The sequence below is a fragment of the Phyllostomus hastatus genome, unplaced genomic scaffold (assembly GCF_019186645.2).
Source record: "Phyllostomus hastatus isolate PE091 unplaced genomic scaffold, TTU_PhHast_1.1 phas_contig_198, whole genome shotgun sequence".
Lineage (NCBI taxonomy): Eukaryota > Metazoa > Chordata > Mammalia > Chiroptera > Phyllostomidae > Phyllostomus > Phyllostomus hastatus.
Window position 1 is genome coordinate 7,071,773 of NW_025333715.1, and position 19,591 is coordinate 7,091,363.

Below are 19,591 nucleotides of genomic sequence, written 5' to 3' on the forward strand. Positions count from 1 at the left end.
AAAATAAGGAACAGATCAAAACTCCAGAAAAAGAACCAAACGAAATGGAGATAAGCAATCTATTAGATTCAGAATTCAAAACACTGGTTGTAAAGATGCTCAAGGAACTTAGTGAGGACCTTAACAGCATAAGATGCAGTCAGAAAGGAAGGACACCCTAATTGAAATAAAGAACAATTTACAGGGAAATAAAAGTAGAGTGGATAAAGTTTGAGAATCGAGTCAATAATTTGGAACATAAGGAAGCAAAAAACAACCAATCAGAACAACAAGAATAAAAAAGAATCCAAAAAAACCTGAGGAGAGGGTAAACAGTCTCTGGGACAACTTCAAGTGTTACAACCTTAGCATCATAGGAGTACCAGAAGGAGAAGAGAAAGAGCAAGAAATTAGAAATCTATGAAAAAATAATGAAAAAAAAAAAAAAACTTTCCTAAGTTGGTGAAGGAAATAGAAATGCAAATCCAGGAAGCTCAGAGAGTCCCAAACAAGATGAATGCAAAGAGGCCCGCTCTAAGACACATAATAATTAAAATGCCAAAGGTTAAAGATAAGAGAAAATCTTAAAAACAGCAAGAGAAAAGCAGTTAGTTACCTACAGGGGAGTTCCCATAAGACCATCAGCTGGTTTCTCAAAAGAAACTTTGCAGGCTAGAAGGGACTGGCAAGAAATGTTCAAAGTGATGAAAAGCAAAGCTATCATTTAGAATCAAAGGGCAGATGAAGAGGTCCCCAGACAAGAAAAAACTAAAGGAGTTCATAATCTCCAAACCATTGTCATATGAAATGTTAAAGGGACTTATTTAACAGAAAGAAGATCAAAACTATGAACAATAAGATGGCAACAAATACATATCTATTAACAATTGAATCTAAAAAACAAACTAAACAGCCCTGGCTGGTGTAGCTCAGTGGATTGAGCATGGGCTGCGAACCAAAGTGTCGCAGGTTCGATTCCCAGTTAGGTCACATACCTGGGTTGCAAGCCATGGCCCCCAGCAACCACACATTGATGTTTCTCTCTCTCCCTCTTTCTCCCTTCCCTCTCTAAAAATCAATAAATAAAATCTTAAAAAAAAAAACTAAACAAAGAGAAAAACAGACAGAACCATGGATCCTGAGAACGTTTTGATGGTTGTCGTACGGGAGGGGGTGTGGAGAATGGGTGAACAGGTGAGGGGATTAAGAATAGGTAGTCACAGAACAGCCAGGAGATGTAAAGTACAGCATAGGAAATGGAGCAGCCAAAGAACTTATACCCTTGACCCATGGACATGAACAATAATGTGGGGATTGCCTGCAGGGGTGGGGGTTGCTTGGTGGATAGGGGAAAAGGGGGGAAATTGGGACAACTGTAATAATCAATAAAATGTAATTTAAAAAAGAAAACCACCACCTGGCTGGTGAAGCTCAGTGGATCGAGTGCAGGCTGTGAACCAAAGTGTTGCTGGTTCAATTCCCAGTCAGGGCACATGCCTGAGTTGTGGGCCAGGTCCCCAGTGGGGGCCACATGAGAAGCAGCCACACATTGATATTTTTCTCTTTCTTTTCTCCCTCCCTTCCCTTCTCTCTAAAAATAAATAAATTAAAAAAAAGAAAACCAAAAAAATATTAATAGAGACTGTGGATGGCATTGTCTTCCTTCAAAAGACTCAGTTAAAGCTGTATTTCATGCTTTGTTGATGTTGGTCTGTCTTGAGCTTCCCTTCACTCCTAGGTCATAACCTCTACTACTACGGGGAGCAGTTTTTAAGCTTCAGCTGAACACCTTGGTTTTGCCAGGGTCCTTCTACCTTGATGGGCACTGACCTTCAATCTCTATTTCCCTACTACCAAAAAATGGACAGATTTCTGCCCAGCTCTCTATTCTCCCTGCTGATGTTTCCTATTTGCTTCCCTTCCTTTCCTTTCCCTCCCCTTCCCTCCCCTTCCCTCCCCTTCCTTTCCCTCCCCTTCCCTCCCCTTCCCTCCCCTTCCTTTCTCTCCCCTTCCCTCCCCTTCCTTTCTCTCCCCTTCCCTTCCCTTCCCTCCCCTTCCTTTCCCTCCCCTTTCCTCCCTTTCCCTCCCCTTCCCTCCCTTTCCCTCCCCTCCCCTCCTTTTCTTTCTATTCCACTTATTTTTAGAGAGAGGGAAAGGGAGGGAGGAGAGGGAGAGAAATATCAATGTGGAAGAGATATATCGATTGGTTGCCACTTGCACACCCCCCACTTGGGACCTGGCCTGCAACCCAGGCATGTGCCCTGACTGGGAATTGAACTGGCAACCTTTCGGTTTGCAGGCCAGCACTCAATCCACCGAGCCACATCAGCCACGGCCTGTTTGGTTTCTTGACATCTTGCTCTGCCTAGCTTATGAGAGAAAATTGCATGCAGAATTTGGGGCTCACTGCGCTGTGATCCGTCCAAGTCCTGGCCATCTTGGAAACCCTAAATACCAGCCTCTCTCTGCCCAGTCTTGTAAGAACGCCGGCAGCACTAGGCTTCAGCTGTGTTCGTGGCCTTTACGTCCTGCACCGCAGACTCCACGGTGCCCGAGGGAGAAGGTGGGCTGCCTCGGTGTGCTTCCCTTTCCTCTGAAGCCCCGGCCCCGAGGGCCTGCCCGCCTTGGGCTTTCTCCGGTGCCTTCCAGTAGCTGTTTGAGTGTAATTCTGCCTTTGTATTTGTTTTCAGCTGGGAGGCTAGTCTGGTACGAGCTCCTCCGTCACAGCCAGGGCAGAGGGGTTCGTCCCACAAGGTCGATGGTTAATACTCACATTTTCATTGAGTCAGGATATTTCCTAAATTTCACCTCGGCTTCTTGTTTGAACCATAGGTAGTTTATATGTATCTTGCTCAATTGTCAAACATACAGGACATTTTTAGTTGTCTTTTTGTTATTGATCTCTTAATTGCATTGCAGTTGGAGAACATAGTCTAAGTATTTTCAGGTCTTTGAAATTTGTTCAGATTTGCTTTATGGTTCAGCACAGGTCCAATATTTATAATTTTTGTATGAGTGGGCTTGAAAAGAATGTGTTTTCTGTACTTGGTGGGAATAGTGTTTTTTAAATATATTTTATTGATTATGCTATTACAGTTGTCCCATTTTTTCCCCTTTTATCCCCCTCTGCCCTGTACCCCCACCTCCCACCTGCATTCCCACCATTTAGTTCATTTCCATGGGTTGAACATGTAAGTTCTTTGGCTTCTCCATTTCCCATACTATCTTAACTTCCCCCTGTCTATATCGTACCTACCATTCATGCTTCTTATTCCCTGTACCTTTCCCCCCATTTTCTCCCCTCCCCCTTCCCACTGATAACCTTCCATGTGATCTCCATTTCTATGACTTTGTTCCTGTTCTAGTTGTTTGCTTAATTTGTTTTTGTTTTTGTTTTAGGTTAGGTTGTTGATAGTTGTAAGTTTGTTGTTTTTACTATTCATATTGTTTATCTTCTTTTGCATAGCTAAGTCAGGTTAACATTTCATGTAATAAAGGCTTGGTGGTGATGAACTCCTTTAACTTGACCTTCTCTGGGAAGCACTGTATCTGCCCTTCCATTCTAAATGAAAGCTTTGCTGGATAGAGCAATCTTGGAGGTAGGTCCTTGCCTTTCATGACTTGGAATACTTCTTTCCAGCCCCTTCTTTCCTGTAAGGTCTCTTTTGAGAAATCAGCTGACAGTCTTGTGGGCACTCCTTTGTAGGTAACTGTATCCTTTTTTTTTTTTTTTTTTTTTGCTGCTTTTAAGATTCTCTCCTTTAATCTTGGGTAATGTAATTATGATGTGCCTTGGTGTGTGCTTCCTTAGGTTGAACTTCTTTGGGACTCTCTGAGCTTCCTGGACTTCCTGGAAATCTATTTCTTTTGCCAGGTTGGGAAAATTCTCCATTATTTTTTCTAACAAGTTTTCAATTTCTTGCTCTTCCTCTTTTATTTCTGGTACCCCTATGACTCAGGATTGGATTATTTCAAGTTGTCCCAGAGGTTCCTAAGCCTCTTTTCATTTTTCTGAATTCTTGTTTCTTCATTCTGCTCTGTTTGAATGTTTATTTCTTCCTTCTGCTCCAAATTGTTGATTTGAGTCCCAGTTTCCTTCCTGTCACTGTTGGTTCCCTGTACATTTTCTTTCATTTCACTTTTCATAGCCTTCAGTTTTTCCTCTATTTTGTGACCATACTCAACCAATTATGTGAGCTTCCTGATTACCAGTGTTTTGAACTGTGCGTCTGATAGGTTGGCTATCTCTCCATTGCTTAGTTGTATTTTTTGTGGAGCTTTGTTCAGTTCTATCATTTGGGCCATTTTTTTTTTTGTCTCCGTGCACCTGTTACATAGTAAGCAGTGGAGCCTTAGGTATTCACCAGGGCGGGGCAAGCACATCACTGCGTTTTGATGTTGTACGTGGGCCAGGGATCCAAGAGGGAACAGTTCTACTTGCTCAGCTCTCTGCTGGATTTCAGTCACTTCCCCTGCTTCCCCCAAGCAGACTGGGCCTTTCTGGTGCTGATTCCCGGGTGGGTGGGTTTGTGTACGTTCTAGGACCCAGTGGGTCTCTCCAGCAAACTCTCCTGTGAGGCTGGGAGTCTCTCCTGCTGCCGCCTCAACCCCCACAGGTGTTTTCAGTTAGAGGCCTTGAGGCTTTATTTCCCCGAGCTGGAACCCTGGGCTGTGCGGTCTGCCTCACTCCCCAGTTGTTGCTCCTGGTTTCCCCAAACGCAAATGTGGGACCACCGCTCGCCAGCCATGGCTTCGCTGGCCCACCAGCTACTGCCTTGCTGCACATCCTCTCTGCTCAGCTGCCCGTCCCTGACCCTCCTACCGGTTTGGATGAATGTTTCTTTAACTCCTTGGTTGTCGGACTTCCATACAGTTTGATTTTGTGGCAGTTCTGGTTGTTTTTTGTTTTTAAATTTGTTGTTGTCCTTCTTTTGGTTGTGCAAGGAGGCACAGTGTGTCTGCCTACGCCTCCATCTTGGCTGGAAATCCCAGAATAGTGGTGGTTTATTTTATACATCTGTAGGTCATGTTTACTAATTGTTCCACATCCAGTAGGGCTTTTTTGGTCTGTTGTTTTAAGTAAGTAGTAGAGGACAGGAAACTGTCTCAGTGTGACTGTGGATTTAGCTAGTGCTCTCAATTCTGTCAAGTTTAACTGTATTTTGGAGTTTTGTTATTAGGTGCATGTTAATTTATAGTTGTCAGATTTCCCTAGTGAATTGAAACAGTTACTATTGTGAACTGTTTGTTTCCAGTAATGCTTTTTACCTTGAACATTTCTTTGTCTAATCTTCACACAGCTTCACCAGCTTTCTTTTGGTCAATATTTATATAATACATTTCCTTTTTTTTTGCATTTTTAAATATTTTTTTTATTTTAATCATTGTTCAAGTACAGTTTTCTCCCCTTTACTCCCAATCCAGCCCACCCACCCAACCCTCCCCACTTCCCTCCCATTACCACCCTCCCCCTAGCTTTTGTCCATGTGTCCTTTAAATTTGTTCCTGTAAACCCTTCCCATTCTCCCCTGAAATTCCCTCTTCTCTCCCCTCTGGTCACTGTTAGCCTGTCCTCTTTTTCAGTGTCTTTGGTTATATTTTGCTTGTTTCTTTGTTTTGTTGTTTAGGTTCCTGTTAAAGGTGAGATCATATGGTATTTGTCTTTCACTGCCTGGCTTGTTTCGCTTAGCATAATGCTTTTCCAGCTCCATCCAAGCTGTTGCAAAGGGTAGGAGCTCCTTCTTTCTTTCTGCTGCATAGAATTCCATTGTGTAAATGTACCATAGTTTTTTGATCCATTCATTTACTGATGGGCATCTAGGTTGCTTCCAGCATCTAGCTATTGTAAATTGTGCTGCTATGAACATCGGGGTGCAAAGGTTCTTTTGGATTGGTGTTTTAGTGTTCTTAGTATAGAGTCCCAGCAGTGGAATTGCAGGGTCAAAAGGCAGATCCATTTTTAGTTTTCTGAGGAAGTTCCATACTGCTTTCCATAGTGGTTGTACCAGTCTGCAGTCCCACCAACAGTGCACTAGGGTCCCCTTTTCTCCACAACCTCCCCAACACTTGTTGTTTGTTGCTTTGTTTATGATGGCCATTCTGACTGGTGTGAAGTGGTATCTCATTGTGGTTTTAATTTGCATCTCTCTGATAGCTAGCGATATTGAACATTGTTTCATGTGTCTTTGGATTTTCTGTATGTCCTCCTTGGAGAAGTGTCTGTTCAAATCCTTTGCACATTTTTTAATTGGGTTGCTTGTCTTCTTAGAGTGGAGTTGTGTAAGTTCTTTATATATTTTGGAGATTGAACCCTTGTCTGAGGTATCATTGGCAAATATGTTTTCCCATACAGTTGGTTTTCTTTTTATTTTGATACTGTTTTCTTTAGCTGTGCAGAAGCTTTTTATTTTGATGAAGTCCCATTTGTTTATTCTTTCCTTTATGTCCCTTGCTCTAGGGGACATGTCATTAAAAATGTTTCTGTGTGAAATATTTGAGATTTTCTACCTACGTTCTCCTCTAGGACTTTAATGGTGTCACGGTTTATATTTAAGTGTTCTATCCACCTTGAATTTATTTTTGTATAAGGTGTAAGTTGGTGCTCAAGTTTCATTTTTTTGCACATAGCTGTCCAGTTCTCCCAACACCATTTGTCGAAGAGGTTATTTTTACTCCATTTTATGTTGCTGCCTCCTTTGTCAAATATTAATTGACCATAGAGACTTGGGTTTATTTCTGGGCTCTCTGTTCTGTTCCATTGGTCCATGTGCCTGTTTTTATGCTAGTACCAGGCTGTTCTGATTACAGTGGCCTTGTAGTATAGTTTAGTGTCAGGTATTGTGATCCTTCCTGCTTTACTCTTCTTTCTCAAAATTGCAGCAGCTATTCGGGGTCATTTATGGTTCCATATAAATTTTTGAAGTGTTTGTTCTATGTCTGTGAAATAAGCCATTGGTACTTTAATAGGTATTGCATTGAATGTGTAAATTTCTTTGGGTAGTATGGACATTTTGATGATATTAATTCTTGCAATCCATGAACATGGTATATGTTTCCATTTGTTTGTGTCTTCCTTGATTTCTTTCCTCAGTGTTATGTAGTTTTCTGAATACAGGTCTTTTACCTCTTTGGTTAGGTTTATTCCTAGGTATTTTATTTTTCTTTTTGCTATTTCAAATGGGATTTTTTTTTCTTGATCTCTGCTTCTGCTGTTTCATTGTTGGTGTACAGAAGTGCCTTTGATTTCTGGATATTGACTTTGTATCCTGCTGTTTTGCCAAATTCATTTATTAGGTCAAGTAGTTTTTTGGTGGAGTCTATAGGATTTTCTATGTACACTATCATGTCATTTGCAAACAGTGACAGTTTTGTTTCCTCCTTTCCGATGTGGATACCTTTTATTTCTTTTTCTTGTCTGATCGCTGTGGCTAAAACTTCCAGTACTATATTGAATAGAAGTGGTGAAAGTGGACAGCCTTGTCTTGTTCCTGATCTTAGTGGAAAAGAGTTTAATTTTTGCCCATTGAGTATGATGTTGGCTGTAGGTCTCTCATATATGGCCTTTATCATGTTGAGGAATGCTCCCTTTATTCTCACTTTGCCGAGTGTTTTTATCATAAATGGGTGCTGTACCTTATCAAACGCTTTTTCTGCATCAATTGATATGATCATGTGGTTTTTGTCTTTGCTTTTGTTTATGTGATGTATTACATTTATTGATTTGCGAATATTGCACCATCCTTGCATCCCTGGAATGAATCCCACTTGGTCATGGTGTCTGATCTTTTTAATGGGTTGTTGGATGCGGTTTGCCAGTATTTTGTTGAGGATTTTAGCATCAGTGTTCATCAGCGATATTGGCCTGAAGTTTTCTTTCTTTGTTGTGTCTTTATCTGGTTTTGGAATTAGGATGATGTTGGCCTCATAAAAAGAGTTTGGGAGTCTCCCATCTTTTTGGATTTTTTGGAATAGTCTGTGAAAGATAGGGGTTCGCTCTCCCTTAAATGCTTTGTAGAATTCTCCTGTGAAACCATCTGGTCCAGGGCTTTTGTGTGTTGGGAGTGTTTTGATTACTGCTTCAATTTCTTTTGCTGTTATTGGTCTGTTCAGGCTTTCTGCTTCTTTTTCATTGAGTTTTGGAAGATTATATTTTTCTAGAAATTTGTCCATTTCACCTAGGTTTTCAAATTTCTTGGCATACAGTTATTTGTGGTAATTTCTTACAATCCTTTGTATTTCTGCAGTATCTGTTGTAATCTCTCCTCTTTCATTTCTGATTGTGTTTATTTGGGTCTTCTCTCTTTTTTTCTTGATGAGTCTGCTTAAAGGCTTGTCCATTTTGTTTATCTTTTGAAAGAACCAGCTCTTGGATTCATTGATCCTTAGAATTGTGCTTTTAGTCTCTATGTCATTTAATTCTGCTCTGATCTTGGTTATTTCCTTCCTTCTGCTTGCTCTGGGCTGTCTTTGTTGTTGTTCCTCAAGTTCTTGTAGATGTAGGGTTAGGTTGTTTGTTTGAAATGTTTCTAACTTTTTTAGGTGGGCCTGTATTGCTATGAACTTCCCTCTCAGGACTGCCTTCACTGTGTCCCATAAGTTTTGGGTTGTTGTGAGTTCATTTTCATTTGTTTCCAGAAACCTTTTGATTTCTTCCCTAATTTCATTCTTGATGCATTCATTGTTTAATAGCATGCTATTTAATCTCCATGATTTTGAGTGTTTTGGGTTTATTTCCTTGGGGTTGGTTTCTAGCTTCAGTCCCTTGTGATCCGAGAAAATGCTTGGTATGATTTCAATTTTCTTGAAATTGTTGAGGCTTGTTTTGTGTCCTATCATGTGGTCTATCTTTGAAACTGTTCTGTGTACATTTGAAAAGAATGTGTATTAGCTTCTTTGGGATGGAGGGCTCTGTATATATCAGTTAAGCCCATTTCATCTAGGGCCTTGTTCAATGCCACAATATCTTTGTTGATATTTTGTTTGGAAGATCTGTCCATTTTTGATAGTGGGGTGTTAAAGTCCCCCACTATAATTGTGTTGCTGTCAATATCTTTCTTGAAGTCCTCTAAGATTTTCTTTATGTATTTGGGTGCTCCTGTGTTGGGTGCATGTATATTTACAATATTTATGTCTTCTTGGTGGATTCTTCTCTTGAGTATTATGAAATGACCTTCTGGGTCTCTCTTAATGGCCCTTTTTTTGGGAAGTCTGTTTTGTCTGATATAAGTGTTGCTACCCCAGCTTTTTTCCCCTGTCCATTTGCTTGGAAAATTTGTTTCAACCCTTTACTTTCAGCCTGTGCAGGTCTTTTATCCTGAGGTGGGTCTCTTGTAGGCAGCATATGTGTGGGTCATGTTTTCTTATCCATTCAGCTATTCTATGTCTTTTGATTAGATCATTTAATCCATTTATTTTTAAGGTTAGTATTGATAGGTACTTATTCATTGCCTTTTATGTACGTGTGTTCCTCTCTCTCTCTCTGTTTTCCTTCCCTTCCTTAAAGCAGTCCCTTTAGAATCTCTTGCAGAGCTGGTTTGGTGGAGGTGTATTCTTTTAGACTTCTTTTGTCTGGGAAGCTTCTTATTTGGCCTTCTATCTTGATTGAGAGCCTTGCTGGGTAAAGTAGCCTTGGTTGCAGACCTCTGGTTCTCATTACTTGGAATATTTCTTGCCATTGTCTTCTGCTTGGAGTGTTTCCATTGAGACGTCAGCTGTTAGCCTTATTGGGGCTCCCTTGTATGTTACTTCCTGTTTCTCCCTTGCTGCCTTTAATATTCTCTCTTTGTCTTGAAATGTTGCCATTTTAATTATGATGTGTCTTGAGGTGGGACCTCTTTGGGTTCCTCTTAAGTGGGACTCTGTGTTTCCTGGATTTGTGTGACTTTTTCTCTCATCAAATTAGGGAAGTTTTCCATCATTACTTTTTCAAATAGGTTTTCTGTCCCTTGCTCTTTTTCTTCTTCTGGTATCCCTATTGTACAGATATTATTATGTTTCATATTGTCTTGCATTTCTCTTAATCCCTCTTCATTCTTTCTGAGCCTCTTTTCCTTTTCTTGCTCTTTCTGGGTGTTCTTTTCTACTTTGTCCTCCATTTCGCTAATCCGATCTTCTGCTTCATCAATCCTGCTTTTTATTCCTTCTACTGTGTTCCTCAGTTCAGAAATGGCATTCTTCATTTCCTCTTGGCCCTTGTTGATAGTTTCTATTTCCTTTTTCATGTTGATATAGTTTGCAGTGAGATCATTGTAGCTTCCCTGTAGTTTCTGGTAGCTCATTGTGAGTTCATTGAGCTTCCTGATAATCATTGTTTTGAACTCAATATCTGATAGTTGAGTTGCCTCTATTTCATTTAGCATTTTTTCTGAGGCTTCCTCCTTTCCCTTCATTTGGGGATTGTTTCTTTGTCTTCTCATTGTTAGTGAGACTCTTCTTGTTAGCCTCTGTTTCTTAAATTGATCTGTTCTTGTTCCCTGTGATTATGGTGTGAACTTCTGTGGTAGAATACCTGTGAGAGTCAGTGGTGCCGTCTCCTCCTCTTCCTCCCTCTTCCTCCTCCTCTTCTTCTCTTCTTTTTGGTGGAGGAAGGCTCAGAAGGTGAACACCAGGATACCACTTCGTGTATCCTGGTGTTCACAGCTTCCCCCTACTCTGGAACTGGAGACAGGAGGAAGACGGCATGGCTCAGGTTGCTTTTATTTATTGTCCACTTCCATGAAAGAGCCATGATGCTAGATGTCCTGCATCCAAATGAGCCCTGACTGCATGAAGAGCAAAGACTGGCACCCCGAGTCCCGTCCCCTCACAAAGTGCACTGCCGAGGGCATGTGCCAGGGCAAGCGTTTGATCCACCACTGGGTCTCCTTTTGTTTTTAATCTTGGAAAGATACGTAGTTTCTTCTATTAACCCTGTCTGTTGTACTGATTTGGAACATTTGATCTGTTTACACTTAATGTAATTCTGATACATTTGAGTTTAAATCTAGCATCTTACTGCTTTTTTTGTTCCTCCTATTTTATTTTCTTTATTCCTTTCTTTTGTGTGTTTTCATTTATTTTTGTTTGTTTAATTAAGTTTACTGAGCTGCAATTTATAGAAACCCACAGTTTACCGGTTTGAAGTGCACTGTCCAATGAGGGCCACTCGTGTAACCGTCTCTGCAGTCACCCTACAGAACATCTCTGTTCCCCAGAGGCCTTTCCTGCTCCTTCACAATGACGCGGCCCCTGTGCCGACCACGGCCTCTGGGAAACACTGATCTTCTTCCTTTACTATGGTTTTACTGTTACCACATTTAATCGTAATGTGGTCTCAGGAGTCTAACTTTTTTTCCCACTTACCATAATGCTTTTGCAATTCACGACTGTTTTCTTATTATTTCCTTTTCCCTCTGTGTTGAAAATTGTGCACTCTATCAGCATCTTTTAGTGGTACCTGCTGGGGGACAGTTCTCTGCGGGTCATCTGTGGTTGTGTGCGTCTTGCTGGCAGACGCCCACTCCCTTTGCCCCAGGCTCTCTGTACAAGGATGTTCACACGTGACCAGTTTTGGAAGACGGAGGTGGGGTCTCCAGAGCGGACGTTGGGTCTGCTTACTCCTCTGTGTCTTCCTCCAGAGCAGAACTTAAACAGATTTGCTTATTGACGATTATACAAGATTCAGGTTCCCTGCACTCAGGGTTTCTCTCTTTGAATGCAACATGAGCGGGTGTCACCTGACCCTCTTCGTGTCACCCTGTGGGAACTGGATCCCAGGGAATTGGCTCCGAGGCCGACACTGGCCACTGCTGTTGCCGTGAGTCATAAGTCGCCCTTTGTCTTTGATCCAGGAATCTTGTGTCTCCTGCCAGCATCCATGAAACCGTGTCGGCTGGCTCGTCCGCGCGCAACCAGGGCACAATCTGGAACCCTCCGCAGCTCTCGACAGAGCTCTAGAGATTGAAACATACGTCCTTGGCCTGACTGAAGTACAAGTGGTATTCTCGAATCTTCCAGAACCATAGACAGGTCTTAGAACCCCCCTAACTGCGTTTGCACCGCTGCAGGCTTCTGTGCCTGTACTGTTTTTTTTTTTTTTTTATTAATGCTTTTCTTTTTAGCCCAAGAAGGCATTACACTGTCAGCGTTCATTTAGATTTGTCCACATATTCACCGTGTTCGTGGTGCCTCACGTCTTCCCTGCATCTTTATCTCCGATCACCCGTCTGGGACTAGGTTCCTTCTGCTCGATGAACACACTTCTATGTTTCCTTTCGTTTAGGTCTGCTGGTGACAGCCCGTCTCCCCGTCTCTCTCTTTCCGACCAGCGAAATGTTTTCATTTCCGCTTCATACTTGTAGGGCGTTTCTTGCTGGGTGTAGAGTTCTCTTTGGTATTTACTTACGTATTTATTTAGCTGTTTGAGGTCGTGAGTCCAGCATCTCTGGCTTCCATTGTTGACAAGCCAGCTGGCGGTGTACGTGGTTGTCTTTGAAGATGACCGTTCCCCTCTGCTATTGTTCATATTTTCTCCTTGGATTTTGTTCTCAGCAGCTGCAATAGGGCGCATATGTCAGTCCCCGCTGTTCCTGTGTGTCCCCTGGTGCGTGTCCCCCCCGTTAGTGCTGTGGGTTTGTTAGTGCAACAAATGGCCCCCGAACTTGGTGGCTGAGCACCGTCTCAGTCCTGCAGCCCGCAGGTCCGTGGTTTGAGTGGAGCTCGGTGGGCACGCCTCAGTGCCGTTCCCCGCGGCGTCAGCCAGTGCGGCTTGACTGCAGGGTCCGCCCTGCAGTGACTCCCTCGCACCTGGCCAGTTGGTGCCGGCTGTGGGCTGGGCGTTTGTCCAGGGCCAGAGGTCCGGGACCAGCAGCCATTTGCACGGGCGCTTCAGCTTCCCTGTGGCAGCGTGATGGCTGGGTCCCAAGAGAAAAGAGGGGGAAGCTTCCAGTCCCTTGAGGCCTTGGTCCAGAAACTAGGACAGCATCACTTCTGCCGTGTCCTGTTGGGAAGCAGTTAAGGAGCCAGAGTAAAGAGTAAAGGGGCTGTACATCCCCCCCTAGTGGGAGGGGTGTCAGAGAGTTCTGGGCCATGTCTTAGAACCTCTACAGGGTCCTTAAGTGTGAGTTTCTTTCCTCCTCCTCCTCTTCCTCCTCTTCCTCCTCTTCCTCCTCTTCCTCCTCTTCCTCCTCTTCCTCCTCCTCCTCCTCCTCTTCTTCTTCTCTTCTTTTTGGTGGAGGAAGGCTCAGAAGGTATTTTAAATCAACGTTTTTCATCAGTTTTGGAAAGTTCACAGTTACTAACTCTTCACATATGGCTTCTGTCCAATACTTTTTCTGTTCTGTCTTTGTGTCTGCACTTGTATGTATGTTAGATCTTTTCATCGTATATTGTGTCTTTATTCCACTTCCCTGTATTCTCCCAGCCTTCGCCTCTTCGTGCTTCTCTCTGTTTACTCTTTTCTCTCCTATTTCCTGCTTGCTCGTCAGCATTGCCTAACTTGCTGTTATACCTAGCCACTGTCTTCATTTTGACAATCGTATTTTTCAATTCTGTAATTTCCACTTTTTTTTTGTAGTTTAAAGTTCTGCGTCGAAATTGCAAACCTTCTGTTTTATGCTCTTGAGTATCATCGCAGTCGTTTTGAAATCTGTGTCAGATAACTCTAATTAATCTGTGGCCACTCCCTTACAGGCCCGTGTCTGTTGGTTCTCGTTTGTCCTGGCGCAGCTCCTCGTGGGCCGGCGTGTTTCAATGACGTGCCGGACCCCGGGTTCGCGACAGTGCTGGCAGGAAGCGTCTGAAGCCCCGTTCCATGCTTCCCTTGGGTTCGCTTCTCCAAGGTACCGGGGAGCAGGCTCATTGGGTACAACCTCAGTCTAGTTTCTGGAAGTGAAATGATTGGAGGCTGAGCTACAGCCCTCATGAGGGTCTGTTTCCTTGTGGCCTGCCCTTAATTCCTAGCGTGAAGACGTTCAGGACCCCTGCCCACAGGAGGGGTGATCATCAGGGCTGTCTGCTTGCAGACCCCTGGCCTCCAGCCCCCGTCCCCTGAGCCTGCGAGGTTGTTCCTGCCGCCGCGTGTCCCCCCCAGCCTCTCGGGAAAGAGCAGCCTGGACATCGGGCTCACTCCCTGCGTGTCCGTGATCCCTTCCAGCCTGGCCGTTCATCGCTGGCTGGCTGGCTGGCTGGCCAGGCACCCAGCACTGCACACAGGTGCCCTCTGTGTTTTGTCCAGTATTTCTGGTCATCTCCAGCTGGTGACCTTGTTGACATTACCTAGTCTGCCATTAACGGAAGTGGAAGTCCTCAGAGGGACCCCATTTTCTTGGGGGTCATCCCATCGGCGTTCAAAAGCCCGATTCCACGTTCCCCAGTAGCTGCCTTTATTTGCCCCTCTGCAGAAGACTCCGCCTGGTCTGTATTTGCTGTCTCCAGCTTCTCCCTTCCCCTTCTTTCTGAAACCCATTCTAATCGGGCTTTGGTTCCCACACTCCCTCCATCAAAAGTGCCCTGTCAAGGTCTCGCACGCCTCAGCGACTCCAGACCCTGGGGCCAGTTCCTGGGCCCAGTCCCAGCCGCTTTCTCCCTGACGTCACAGCGACATTGGGTGTGGAGGGGCCAGTGAGACGAAGCAGCCTGCGGCCGAGGACAGTGAGGGGCGGCCCTCTCTCCCACTCTGTTTTTTCTGTCGCGCTTCTTGCCAAGGGTCTGTTTCGCCGACTTCCTCATTTGGATTGCTCCCTCTCGCGTTTTCCTGAGCTCCACCAGGAGGCAGGGCGCGCCGTCTGCTTCGCTCGCTCACACGCCCACCCTCCGTGTGGACAGGGTCCCGCGCTGGGCAGGCTCTCAGCGGACACTTGCTGTGCAGTTGCTCCCTCTGGGGAAGCACCTGCTGGCCCCGTCCAGCCAGCACCTCTGGCCACTGCCAGACCCTCGGGCTGGTCTCTGGGTGTGCGGAGGTCGGGGGGGAGGAAGCCGGTGTGCTGAAAGCCCTGGGCAGGACTTCAAGTGGCTGTCACCCAACGTGTGATCTTTTCGGTTTTTACAGTGCATTTACGCGACCATCTGACCCCCACAGCACCTGTGGGGGGCGGACCGGACAGGGCGGGTGGGCTGCTGCCTCTGGGAGGGCCCCAAGGGGGACGGGCGGCTCCACCTCCACGCAGCAGCCTCCCCTGAGGGCCCCGGGCTCCCGCGCGGCCTTCCCAGTGAACAAGACGTCTTTTCCTGACTGCAGCGATGATCTGGACTCCTCGCAGGAACTTTAGGGACCCCAGAAGCGGACAAAGAACCTTTAAAATTATTATGCTACTATGCACATTTTCACGTATTTCCTTCCAGTCTTTTTAAAAACACAGTTTAGGTCATGTATCATACAAAGTTTGCATCCCGTTTTTAAATTTAACATTACAAAATAACTTTTCTCTGTTTTTAAATTAAGCTAAATTGATTTCTTCTTTAAAAAATTTTTTTTTCTTCTTTAAAATTTTTAAAAATGTATTTATTCTTAGAGAGGGGGCGGGGAGGGAGAAAGAGGGAAGGAAACGTCGACGTGAGAGAGAAACGCCGATCGGTTGCCTCTCGTGTGCACCCCGACTGGGGACCAAACGCACAGCCCCAGGCCTGTGCCCTGACTGGGGATCGAACTGGGAATCGAACCGGGGACCTTTGGCTTTGCAGGACACTTTGCCCAACCAACTGAGCCACACCAGTCAGGGCTGCTTGCCTTGTTAATATCTCACTTTTGTGGTTGCATAATATTCCACCACAGATGCACCACGATTTCTATAATACTCTGGACGTTTAGGTTAAACGACATCCTTCCTCCCTTCCTCCCACGTCCGAGGGGCTGGGGACTTGGGGCCGGGGCTCCCAGCTGTGACAGTCAGACTAGAAAGTGGACATGGCATGGCTTGGGGTGAAATAAAATCTAAAAGCACCACATGATGATATAAAATTAAAAAAAGGGAAATCTTTTCAAATAAAAAGGAAGTCCCAACTCCATCTGGGGTGCACATGTGTGTGCCGGGGGAGCGGCGTCCAGCCAGTGGGGTGGGGCAGTGTCCTCCCTGTCGGGACCCGAGGCTGCTGACGCGATCCCTCGTGGCTCATTCCCGTCTCCCTCCCCGGTCCGGTGCCCTCAGACTCTTCCAGCTGGAGGCGGAGGCCGACGCCCTGGCGCACTTTCAGCTGTTCTCGGCCCAGCTGCCGCCCTTCTACGAGAGCTCTGCCCGAGTCCTGCAGGTGGACGTGCTGCAGCAGCTGACCGACCTCATCCGCAGCCACCCCAGCTGGTCCGTGGCCCACGTGGCGGTGGAGCTGGGCATCCGAGAGTGCTTCCACCATAGCCGCGTCATCAGGTGGGCGGGGGCCTTGCCGGGTGGGGCAGGGGGCCAGGACCCTTGGGACAGTGTGTGTGGCCAGGTGGGGCCTTAGGGAGTCTCTCTGCCCTGCCTCAGTTCCCCTCCATGAACGCGAGGGTTGCCCAGAATGTTTGGCGCACAGAGGGGCAGCACTGCCTCCGGGTTCTGACGTTGACCGTCCGTGGGGACGCTGACTAAAGTCGAAGGGAAAACTTTGCTGGGGCCCCTGCCAGGCAGGTGCTAGACCCAGGGTATCTGTCTTGCACTCACCATGACCTTGAACCCTCCCAGCACCCCCACGAAGTACTGCATCCCAGTGAGAAGCCACTCGACTTGTGCCGGGCTGCTCAGCCTCAGCAGCCCAGAGAGGCTTCAGACCCTGGGGTCCCCTTCCTTCCAGAGGTCTGGTTGCCCCTCTGGGACCTGGGACCCGTGCTCTCAGACACCCCCCCAACCCGCACTGGAGCAGCGGGCGCCCTGGTGAAGGTGCCTGCTGGTCACAGCCCCGTCCCGAGGCGGCCACACCTCCCTCGGCGCTCCTCCCGGACGCTCTGCTCAGCTCCCAGGCCCGGTGTCCCAGACTCCTGGCTGCCCTTTGCAGCCGAGGGGCCTGTTCTCGGACGTCACGGTGTCTCGTCCGAACAGTCTGTCCGCTCCCGGGGCGGGCGTGGCCGGGTTGTTGTCATTCCTTAGCAGACACAGTCACTGGAGCCCAGGAAGGTTAAGGGAACTGCCCAACGTCAGTGAGATTTCGGCCTTCCGTGACCCTTTCCGTGCCACCCCACCGCCCACCCAGGCTGCTGTGGCCCTGGGGCACATCCCCCTGCAGGTGTGTCCCCAGAACAGAAAACAGGCACAGGTCACAGGAGACACACATACATTGCGACTCAGCGCCAAGTGTGAGCCAGCTGGTGTGAGTGCGGCACGCGCGCCCTCGAACTCCCAGCCCACATCCCTCTCCTGCACTCACTGGGGTTTCTCAGCGCTCTGCTCACCTCGCACCGCCGTGTCCGCTCGCTCACCGGCCTGCCCCCGCCCCCGCGCAGCTGTGCCAACAGCAGGGAGAACGAGGAGGGCTGCACGCCCCTGCACCTGGCCTGCCGCAAGGGCGACGCGGAGATCCTGCTGGAGCTGGTGCAGTACTGCCAGGCCCAGATGGACGTCACCGACAACAACGGGGAGACCGCCTTCCATTACGCCGTCCAGGGCGACAGCACCCAGGTGCTGCAGGTGAGCGGGGTGGGGCGGGGTCGCCAGGCCCAGCGACACCCCCCTGTGCCCTCTGCCGTCTTCGGGGTCAGATGACACCCTCGGCCTCTCGCTGTCCCTGGTTGGTCCTTAAGGCCTGAGCTCCTCTGGGGAGGGTGCTGCCCCCGCCCTGCCCCTCCCTCCCCACGCTGGTTGAGGAGGCACGTTGGATCTCGCAGCCCTGGGAGAGGCCCGGTCCGGCCGGTGAGTTTAGCTCCGCTCTTCCTGAGCACCTGCCGTGAGTCAGACCCCCGAGTGGGGGCGTTCGTGGTCTGGGGGACCGAGCCTAACTCCTCACGGGGACGCCGACAAGACAGAACGCCACCCGGCTCCTCTGGGCGCTTGGGCCAGAGGCACCCCGTCCGGTCTTCAATTGGCTGGGCAGCAAAATAAAAGTCAGACTTTTGAGTGCGTAAATGTAGTGATGTTCTTGAAAGGCTCCTTTATGAGATAGAAAAGCCAGATTACGGGACAGTAGTTTACTGCCTAGAATTAGAAGATTCTTCCAAAGGTTATATATCCTTGTCTCTGCCTTGGCACCAGAATGGAGCTGCCTTATTGCAGAGAGCAGGGGCTCCGGCCCAGGGCCGAGTGCCCTCTGGGGCGGGACGCCCCTGCCGCTGCCGAGCTCCACCCTGGCCGTGCACACTGAGGGCCCACACGCACGGGCCACGCGCATCCCGCCCCAGCGAGGCCAGGCGCACGCACGGCAGTCACGGGCAGCGGGGCCCGTCCCTTACCGCGCGCTTGTCTCCTGCCCGGCCTGTCCCGGGTGTCGAGTGCCCAGTGTGCTCCAGTTCATTCTCAGAACGCCCTCGGGGGTGGGCGTCATCAGCCCGCCCTCCTTGCTAAAGAAGCGGGCTCAGCGACGGTCAGAAGTCTGCCCAGGGAGGGCCCCAGAGCAGTGCATCCTTGGGCCGCTGACGCGCCCAGCTGCCCACCCGGGTGCGGGGGGCGGGGGGGGGTCTGACGAACCCCGGGGAGACAGCACTCAGCCGTCCGTGAGGAACTACAAGCCCCCCGGCTTGCTTTGTAACGCTGGTAATTTATCAGTTGAAAAACAGTATCCGCACGTACGGAAAAACATTCAAGCAGGACAGAAGGGTACACAGTGAAAAGCAAGAAACACTGCCCCGCCCTCCCAGACCCCCGTGTCCACCCCTAGACGCAACCTCATTTCCAGTTTCTTTATTCGGAAATGGCCCCACAGCCTTGCCAGACCCACGCCCCAGCCAACACTGGCGCAGTCAGCTCCCTTTTCGCCTCCCCGGCCTCCCTGCTCTGTCGCTTCTCTTGTTCGCGTGGGGTCCGGCTGCCCTCCCCTCGGTGCCCCGAGAGACACGGCCACCAGGGGTGCCGGGGGAGGGCCGTGCCCCGGCCCACCTGCTGTTGTGCCGGCAGCTCCTCGGGAAGAACGCGTCGGCCGGCCTGAACCAGGTGAACAACCAAGGGCTGACCCCGCTGCACCTGGCCTGCCAGATGGGGAAGCAGGAGATGGTCCACGTGCTGCTGCTGTACAACGCTCGCTGCAACGTCCTGGGGCCCCGCGGCTACCCCATCCACACGGCCATGAAGTTCTCCCAGAAGGAGTACGTGCCCACTCCGCACTCCCCCTGACCCCCGCCCACCCACACGGTGCCGGGCCCCAGCCCTCCCTCGCCCGGCCAGAGCAGTGCGCTCTACAGGCACGTTGGATGCGCGTCAGATTCTGGCGCCAGAGGCTGACCCGGCACAAAGAAATTATGCGGCGATGTGACTCTCTGTCTGTGGGCTCTGAAGTGCACCTTCACTTCTCACCGTAGCCCTGCCTCTGCCAGACTGGAGAGGGGCCACCTTAGTCTTCCCTGCGGCCCCCCTTTCCAGCTGCCCCAGGGGGCGGTCTCATGCCAGAATCTCCTGCAACCCCAGGACCCAGAGGGACCCACCAACTGGGTCCTCTTCCCCCCACGCCCGCCAGCCTGGTCTGAGCCCTGTCCTGCCGTGGTGCTCCCAGCTTCTTCGGGTGACTCAGAGCCCAGGAGGGG

The 19,591-nt window shown here is 48.3% G+C and overlaps 1 protein-coding gene across 2 annotated transcripts in view; it reads left to right on the forward strand.

The window, feature by feature from the left end:
* PLA2G6 (phospholipase A2 group VI) overlaps positions 1–19,591 on the forward strand; it is a 49,129-nt gene that overhangs the window by 13,981 nt on the left and 15,557 nt on the right. For both annotated transcript variants that reach the window (XM_045834802.1, XM_045834803.1), the window contains exons 3-5: positions 16,101–16,316; positions 17,366–17,549; positions 18,969–19,156. In XM_045834802.1, coding sequence (XP_045690758.1) covers positions 16,101–16,316; positions 17,366–17,549; positions 18,969–19,156 — 588 coding nt within the window. The remainder of the gene's footprint in view (positions 1–16,100; positions 16,317–17,365; positions 17,550–18,968; positions 19,157–19,591) is intronic.